The 9,074-nt window shown below is 34.0% G+C and overlaps 1 protein-coding gene across 1 annotated transcript; it reads right to left on the reverse strand.

Annotated features, from left to right (window-relative positions):
• Window positions 1-285: 285 nt before the first annotated feature.
• On the reverse strand, window positions 286-6,683 carry LOC120189107 (probable LRR receptor-like serine/threonine-protein kinase RFK1). Its single transcript, XM_039192446.1, has 23 exons — window positions 6,596-6,683; window positions 6,364-6,526; window positions 6,157-6,228; window positions 5,318-5,388; window positions 5,169-5,238; window positions 4,957-5,028; window positions 4,778-4,849; window positions 4,613-4,684; window positions 4,439-4,510; window positions 4,258-4,329; window positions 3,994-4,065; window positions 3,824-3,892; window positions 3,632-3,697; window positions 3,478-3,537; window positions 3,326-3,367; window positions 3,016-3,059; window positions 2,335-2,717; window positions 1,917-2,247; window positions 1,716-1,834; window positions 1,431-1,641; window positions 1,070-1,301; window positions 813-963; window positions 286-714 (listed from the first exon to the last, which is right to left on the reverse strand). The coding sequence occupies exons 2-23, from the start codon at window positions 6,495-6,497 to the stop codon at window positions 310-312; spliced, it is 2,892 nt and encodes a 963-aa protein (XP_039048377.1). The 5' UTR covers window positions 6,498-6,526; window positions 6,596-6,683; the 3' UTR covers window positions 286-309.
• Window positions 6,684-9,074: the final 2,391 nt, after the last annotated feature.

Here is a 9,074-nt window from a genome sequence, read left to right on the forward strand (position 1 = left end):
CAAAAGTGGGTTAGTACTTTGCATGAGAGACAGGGAGAGACCAACAATTTCAGGCACATTTATTTCAACAGTGAGTCTGAGACCAAAGAACAACAGATATACATGTTCTTCACGAAATTGCTCCACCTGAGACCAAGTTTCACTTGATGGTTCATATCCCATGTTTTAATGGAAGCTCAGAGTCATCACTCAAACCACATAAAATATGATACAAGTATAGGCTATCAACAAATACAACAAGATTAATGATAACAAGAATCCAGCTATGGAGTGTTTCTCTGAATGCTATACAGACATTGACGAACCGCTTCATGATGGGGCTGACATCGATGTCTCTGTTTCCGTTGTTCTAAACCCTGAGTAGGACTCCTGGCTGATTTCATTCAGTCTAGCAGAAGAAAGTTCAATCATGAACCCTGCAGATGATGAGCTGCTCACCTTACTGTTGTTATTCATAGACTTATGATGGTCCCTAATGGCTTTAAACCTCAAATCTTGATTGTAACTACCCGGATCAGGGACGATTTCCGGGATGTCGGTTGTTCCTTCTAGCATGCCTACTACTTCAGACATGGTTGGCCTTAATGAAGGTGAACCGTTTGTACATAAAAGAGCCATTTTAATCATCCCTTCTGCTTGTGCCATGTTAAACTCAGTTCCCAGCTTTTCATCCACCAATTCTAATAGCTTTCCATTTTGCTGTAAATTACAGGCCTAAAACATACATAAGAATAGTAAATTTCATTTCAAATCTTAAAAAAATATATAAAAGACTCATCGTTATGTGTGTGTCTATATGTGGTAGTGATTACCCAATCAAGAAGACAAGTATATTTATTCTCTGATCCATAGCTCATATTGTGCTTCCCACTGGCAATTTCCAAAGCCAGAATTCCGAAACTGTAAACATCTGCCTTATTTGTCAAGTAACCCCAGAGTGCATACTCTGGTGCAATATATCCTCTGCATTCAAATTTTATCAGGTTCATTTGCATTCAATTTGAAGTTCGGAACAGATTCATTAACTAGAAATGTAGAAAAAAAGATTAAAAAATGATGAGTGGCTTACATTGTTCCGGCAATTCGTGTGCTGATGTGGGTTTTTTCTTCCTCGTGAAGCTTTGCCAATCCGAAGTCGGAAATTTTAGGGTTTAGGTCTCCATCAAGCAGGATATTGGTACCTTTGATGTCTCTATGAACAATTTTGAGTCTAGACTCTTCATGGAGAAATGCTAAACCTTTAGCTATCCCAGTACAGATCTTGTGCCTGGTTAGCCAATCCAGGTTCATTCGACTATTTCTTGGGCCTAAAGAAAAATCCCAGGAAATATTACATAGGAAAAGCAATCATTGTCCACTTCTTAAGGTTTTTCTTCCATTTTCTTAATCATCCAGTTTAAATCTAGCGGGTAAAAGATGGATGAACTTACCAAACAAAGCCCGAGAAAGGCAATTATTTTCTAGGTACTCATATACAAGCAACAATTGATTCCCTTCAGTGCAGCATCCATAAAGCTTGACAAGATTCGGATGTTGAAAACACGATATCATACCAATCTCGTTCATGAATTCGCGATTGCCCTGACTTGATTTCGAAGATAGCTGCTTCACTGCAATTACTGTTCCATCAGCAAGCTGACCCTGAAATCCAATAATGAAAATATTCTAAGCATAATCTGTAAACTGAAACCCCATATTAAATCTGTGTTCTATACCTTGTAAACAGGTCCAAATCCACCTTCTCCGATCTTGTTCACAGAATCGAAGTTATTGGTGGCAACCTTAATTTGCTTTAAAGTGAAAGACATAATTTGAACATCTAGGCCTTCAGGATCTGCAAAAAAAAAAAGGAGGAATTACATATCTAAATCAAGTAGGTACCTTGTCTTAAAAGGTAAAAGCTTAACAAAGCAAACCTTTTCCTCGCAGGTTCTTGGCTTTAACATAGTACCTCCACCAAAGGAAACATGATCCGAGGACTACGAGAAATGCTACTACGATGCCAACAACGATTGGCACAATATTGTTGTTCTCTGATGGTTTGAAATCTGGATTTTCTAAGGAGATTGCTGAAATCAGTGGACCATAGGTTCCTCTGTCAGGGATTGCTTGAGTTCCTTTGCCAGCCCAGTAAAATCGTATCTCGAGTCTGTTGTTTGTTACACTAACATTATATGGTTTTGCATATGGGGCAAGAACTGCTTTAGTTTCCACTACGATGTCGAAATCTTTCTCCACAATCTCATCCTGCCAGTGCCACATTAAAATCAAGTCCAGAAACACATTGTTGATAACCCATTAACGCAATTATGCATCTCGATTATGATCATTTACCTGGATATAGATATCAAACAATCGCCTCCCGAGGCTTGCATAGCTTGCATTATTTGAGAATTGAATCTCAGCAAAGTGAAGAGTCACAGTATAATTCCCATTTTCCAAACAAAATTGATAATAAGTAAGTGAAACTGCAGACAGTCTTGCTGTAGTGTATAATTCAGGGAGGTCCGGTGAACTAACAACTCTAGTGAAACGTGCTTGTGAGTTCAGTTCATCATTATCGTCTCTAAAATCTCCGGTACTACTAAACCCCCAGTTATCATTATTCTGATATAATGTTGCAGCACCACCAGTACCAAAGGTTCTATCTCCTATGTAAGTTTTACCGTTCATTGTCACATCGTCGCCACCGCAATTCACGTACAAAGAGTGTGAGTCTGAAATGGGAGACAAGTACTAAGCTACATAGGGATGAGCATCACACATTCTGTCAAGACACAACTCCAAACAGCGATTTAAATTGCAATCACAGAGACGTTTTCATGTTAACCGCAACCAAGTGCTGTAAATATTAGCCGACTCAGAAAGCTTGAATGGAAAATACAACTTTAATATCATATTGCAATCTCTGTTTAAATCCCTGGTTGCAGGTGAAGAAGCTAACGGAAAATGACATCAAAATACAAGGTTACTGAATAAAATTAAAACTTAAAGCAACATTTTCAGCATACTTACATTTTTCGCATTTGAAATCGTTCCTGCATTGAAACACTTCGCCCCTGTTATAAAGATAGACAAGAGGAAATTACTTAATGTTAAGAAAAACTTATCCTAAACTTTTGAACCATTTAATGAAGAATGGACTATGCTTAGACCATGCAATCCATTATTTGTGTTTAGTTACTGTTTAAAACGTTATATACAGATACAAATTTCGACAACATAATTCATGTTATATCGATCTCAAATTCGTAACATGTTTGTGTATTCATTTCTTTGGGATCTTTTAACATACATAATTGATGCAGTAAGAAAAGCAACTTACAGGTTTCTTGATGAAGAACTGCGGAACAGATTAACATTATTCCTATTTTAAAACAAAAAAAACACACACACAATAGAAGTTTAGTAATTATGGAAAAGTCATATGGTAATTAGACATTTTCTCTGCAATTAAAGAAATAAAAGAAGACCAACAATGGCTGACAAGCAGGCTGCTCAGGGCTTTGCCATGTGAAATTATTGTAAGAGAGATCCCTGCCAGAAAAATATGAAAATTAGAACCATCTTCTTAGAGTAAGTGCCAGTGATGAACAACTTACAAACAAATGTTGTTGTAAAAAATACATACACAGTCATTCCTGTCCTCAAGATTGATTGTGGTATATTTCCACTGAGATTGTTTCCAGTTAGAAAGCTGAATGCAGCATGCAAAGTGAATATTTCAAGTTTTACAGAAGATAAAGTAGGAAAAATTATTGGTATGATGGCCTAGATGATTTGTTTTATCAAAGGAGAAAGATGGGAAGTAGAAGAAACTTACAGGAACTTTAACTCTGTAGTGGGTATGGCGTTTTCAAGTTCTCCTGTTATACTGTTGAAACTGAGATCCCTGTCCATAATCGTAAGAAAAAACATCCATGTTATGGCTAACCACCACCACTCTTCCAAAACCCTTTTAGTACCTGAGAGTTACTTATAAAGAGTACTCACAGCATATGCAAGTTACTCAGTCTCCATACATATTCAGGGATCTGTCCAGAAATGCTGCATTTCTTTAAAATTCTACAAAATTCAAGATTTTGGCCATTTCAAACATTCTGATGCTAGAATTTTGTAAGTGAAAAGGTAATCAAAATGAGATGAACATAAAATTACACAGAAATTCAACTTCATTATCAATTGGAATCTGAGTCAATATAGAGATTATTCACAAAACATTTTTGGAATTAGTAAAAGATTAGAATTGAACGTTACATTCGTCTGATGCGTGTCTGGCTCCTCAGATCAGGAAAAGGCTGATTTGTTCCATTTATATCACTTATCATCCTGTAAACAAATATAATATTGAGACAAAAACATTTAGCAAACAGAAAATTCAGTAAATTTATGTGATTTTATCTTCTTCTGATTGTGAAATTGAGAAGTTTTCGCTTACAAAATATTTAAGTTTTCCAAAGTAGAAACGGATGATGGAATAGGTCCTCCAAGTCCACTACCTTGAATTTCCCTGGTTTTCCCACATAAATTAAAGAGAGAGAGAAAAAAATATTTCCAAAAGTACAAATTTGATAGTTAAAATCACTATAGAAACCTCTTGAAGATATCTTACAGTCTTTCAAGTTTGGTCCAATTCTGAATGAAATCCGGTATACTGCCATTCAAGTTGTTGTCATTTATCCGACTGCATTTCACAAAATTAATGTTCATAAATTGATTAAATGTTTTCACTTGTTTTAATTCAAATTAGCATAATGATCTCCATTAAAGAGCTTACAAATCTGTCAAGTTCCTCAGACCAGCTAGTTCTGACGGTAAATTTCCACTCAGTCTGTTGGATGATAATCTTCTGCAAAAACAAATGTACAATGTCTTTCAAAGACTATTAAGAAACATTGCAAGACTGAAAAGAATAAAGCTCTATAATCCAAATAAAAAGTATTTCAAATGTCTTACAAAGTTTCCAAGTTCGCCAACCGCCCGAGGTCCGGCGGGACTTGGCCTGAAAAATTGTTTACTTCGAGGTCCCTGTAAGATAGATAAACTAAGGCTGTGTGCTTAAAATCCTAACTGAAGGAATGTAAAACATATGATTGACCAGTCTAGCTCTCACAGGAATCCGGTTTCCAAACATCGTTTCCATTAATTAGATTACTTAAAAAACTTACAGGTACTTAAGGGTGCTAATGTTCCCCAGAGATGTTGGGATTGTACCGGATAATCGGTTTCCGAAGACAGCTGCAGGAAGGTTATCCGGTCAGGCGTTAGCTCAATAACAACCGATTATGGTGAACAAGAAAGTAACCGAGGCTAACTCACATTTTCTCCAACTGCATTGAACCCCATTCATTTGGTATTGAACCATTCAGGTAGTTATAAGAAAAATCACTGCAGGCATTCCAACAAGATCTTAAGTTTATATACTAGGGAGGAACACATGATTTTACAGTAAGGGACGCATTTATAGAATTTTAGGAGAAAGTAAATGGCATAATGATAAAATTACCCCAACATTTGCATAAATGATCATTTTTGGCTCTTTTTCTTCTTCTTCTGTTATTTTTTTTGAGTATTTTAACTCTAATGTTTAAATTTTTGGTCGAAATAACCCTTATTGAAATGGAAGCCTTAGTTTACTACCGATCAAATGTGACATTTTCACATGTGCTTCATTGGTTATATGATACTTGTCCCCTTATCATTTCGGATGATTTGACACATATCACGTCATCATTTTCAGGTGACATAGCACAAGTCAGATCATCACTTTGAGTGATGTGACACATATCACGACATCACTTCGACTGACATAATATCTACCACGTCACCAATTAATTACATGTAAAAATGACACATCAATAATATATTTTGACTGTTAGTCAATTAATGATTTTCGTCTAATATGAATTATTTTGACTAAAAATTGAAACGTTTGGAACTAAAATGTTTCAAAAAGAAATAGGGGTCAAAGTGACTATTTATGCAAATGTTGAGAGTTAATTTTATCATTATACCAAAATTGATGATAAATACAAAGAAAATAATTAAATTATATAAAAATTTAAAATTTTCAAATAAAATGATCGTCTTGTCAGCCTCCTCGATCCATTTATGTAGGCCATGCAACGTGAGAAGAGAGAGAGTTGTGTTGCTTACATCTCTATGAGACGAGGAAGATTTAGTAGCTCAGATGGAAGTACACCAGGAAGGTTGTAACGTTTAAATATTCTGAAATTCGTAACAAGCTCACTTTTAGTCTCTTATCACTGTGTGTGGATTCAGGAAAAAAGTTAAACAAATTAAGCCTATTGTCACGGCAAGCATGAGTTGCCCAAGAATTGAAGAAGGATTTGGAAAACCTACAAACGTGTGACATGGCAGGTTTCATTCTGGCAGCCGCAGGTAACATTCATCTGAGGGTCATACTCTGTGTCCACGGGGACTGTTCCATTGTCACGGCAAGCATTTTCATCAAAGTTCCAGTTCATAGCCCCCATTGTTCTTGCAATCCTATTCAAAACTCTCACTGTACACAAAACACAAAACCCATAACAAAGAATCCCACAAAAGCTCGATTCAATTAATCTCTGCATACCTTCATCTTCAACCAGTGTTGCAGCATGTGTTCCAATCCAACCCAGGGCTATAATAGATGATAGCAGAATCAGAGCCTTGACAGACTTCATCCTCCTGCAAAAAATTCCTTCTTCCCTTTCTTTCTTAAATAAAATATTCAAATCGTTTGACATGTAATATATCAGACTAAATTTCAGCGTTATACAAGTCAACTTAGAATACGTTTAAACACCTTCGCCTGCCATCGTTATAGTCATCATTGACATTTCATCCCTTAAGATTGACTCAACCATAATTATTAAATGCCTTGCGGTTTTATGGGAATTCCTGGACGTGTGTCGTTTTCATACCGTGTAGGTTATTTTAGATTTTCAACCGCATTCATGACCAGGATCGGCTGTGCGTGTCGTATAAGAATTTTTTTTTATATATATGGGTTAACACATAGGAGTGCAAAAAACTTTTATCTATTGATCTGATATGTTGATCCAATTTAAAATTTTAGATATATTTTTTGATTTTTGCATAATTTGAATCAAATATTTAGAAAAATTTGATAATCGGATCAAATGCATATTGATTAAATTTTAATTTTGAATTATCTAAAAATCTAATAAAAAATAGGTCTTTAAAGTTTAAATAACCATTAGCCCAATAAGTAAGTAATTTACTCATCTACTAAAGTTGTAACCCAATAAAAATACTCCATTTATTTAATTTAATCATTAATATATATAAATTTATATTTTTAATCATTTAGTTGTCAAAAAAAGTTACTCCTTCTGCCTTATTAATTTTGTAAAAATACTTCATTTATTTAATTTAATCATTAATATATATATAAATTTATATTTTTAATCATTTAATTGTCAATAAAATACTCCTTCAGCCTTATCATTTTTGTCCCATTTTTACTTTGTATATAAATTTTAAGAGAGATAAATTTGATCATATATTAAATTAAATAAAAACAACAACAAAATTATCCCGTGAAAATAATTTATAGGTTTGTTTTTACATAAAAGAATGAAGGTGATTTTACCTAAAATATCACCCTGACAGGTAATAATTACCTGTCAGACACATTTTCTCTTAATTTTACTGATCTAGCACCCTTTCTGACAAGATGCAGATCACCATCCACGTCTTTACGGGATTTTGTCCAAGCTGGTGTCACATAAGAGAAGGCGCGGATCGTCAACCACGCCTTAGCTAAGACTCTGCTATATTCTGACAATGTGCAAATCGTCATCCGCGCCTTAACATTTTAAAAAAATATGCTTTAAAAATTTAAAAAAAATAAAATTATATGGACTAACATTGTAATTTAATACATATTAGTTCCATAAGTTGAAGAGATTAATGGGTTTAGCTTATATAGTGTTTAGGCTATGTTTCTTGACAACGTGGGATAAAAGTTAAAAGGTATGTTTCTTGACAATATGTTTAGGTTATTCTATCGTTTTCATTACATTTTTATTTCAATTATATATATATAAATATAATAAGAAGTTGATAAATTATTATATATTCAATTTTTAAGTTACCTTAAATCAACTCAAAAAATAAAAATGAAAAAAATAATTGGGGTATGATCTAATCTTTCATATGCAAAACATGAACAAATTATCATCAAGATGTTTTCATGCTAACATGAACAATGATCTACACATGCTCTCCCTATTACCATCTCTGTATTAACTATAAAGATTTGATACTTTCAAACAGATAATATATGAAATAACATTCAAAAGCCGACCTTAACAGGATGTTAGGAATGGCCTTGCCCGGTAATGGTGATTAGTGAAGCAATAAAAAAAAAAGCAGAGATAAAACATTTGCCAAGAATAAACAGAAAACTTTCTACAAAAACCCATATTTATAAACTACTTAGAAACTGACATTAGAGTCCTCATGCAACTAACAAACACCACATTGCTCTATGCTATGATTACTCGAGAATCATAGCCCTAACCTATGTTTGAATCCGTCCAATATTTAATAGATCCTAATTCACAAGTGATACCACTTAAATCCTACCACATAACATAAAAAAATTGCTAGTTAGGCCATAGCACCACCAGTTTGATGTAGCATTGCATCGATCTCATCCCCATCCTCCATTTCCAACTGTAGCAACAAAACACACATATATATTATCCATTTGAAAGTATCTAATCTTTATAGCTATTGCAGAGATGGTAATAGGGAAATCATGTGTAGATCTTTGTTCATGTTAGCATGAAAACATCTTGATGATAATTTGTTCATGTTTTGCATTTGAAAGAAGAGATCATACCTCAATTATTTTTTCACTTTTATTTTTTGAGTTGATTTAAGGTAACTTAAAAATTGAACAAATAATAATTTATCAATTTCTTATTATATTTATATGTATATAATTGAAATAAAAATGTAATGAAAACAATAGAAGGCAACTCATGGAAACATAACCTAAACACATTGTCAAGAAATACACTTTTTAACTTTTATCCCAC

The sequence above is a fragment of the Hibiscus syriacus genome, unplaced genomic scaffold (assembly GCF_006381635.1).
Source record: "Hibiscus syriacus cultivar Baekdansim isolate YM2019G1 unplaced genomic scaffold, ASM638163v2 tig00004072_pilon, whole genome shotgun sequence".
Taxonomy (NCBI): domain Eukaryota; kingdom Viridiplantae; phylum Streptophyta; class Magnoliopsida; order Malvales; family Malvaceae; genus Hibiscus; species Hibiscus syriacus.

What these genes read in the sequence shown, in the direction of transcription:
- LOC120189107 (XM_039192446.1), bottom strand. Translation starts at nt 6,497, where the DNA reads ATGGGGGCTATGAACTGGAACTTTGATGAAAATGCTTGCCGTGACAAT. An exon ending in AATGCAGTTGGAGAAAATGT is followed by an intron (nt 5,239 to 5,317) that starts GAGTTAGCCTCG and finishes ACCTTCCTGCAG; the next exon opens with CTGTCTTCGGAAACCGATTA. An exon ending in CGATTTCAAATGCGAAAAAT is followed by an intron (nt 2,718 to 3,015) that starts GTAAGTATGCTG and finishes CTCCCATTTCAG; the next exon opens with ACTCACACTCTTTGTACGTG.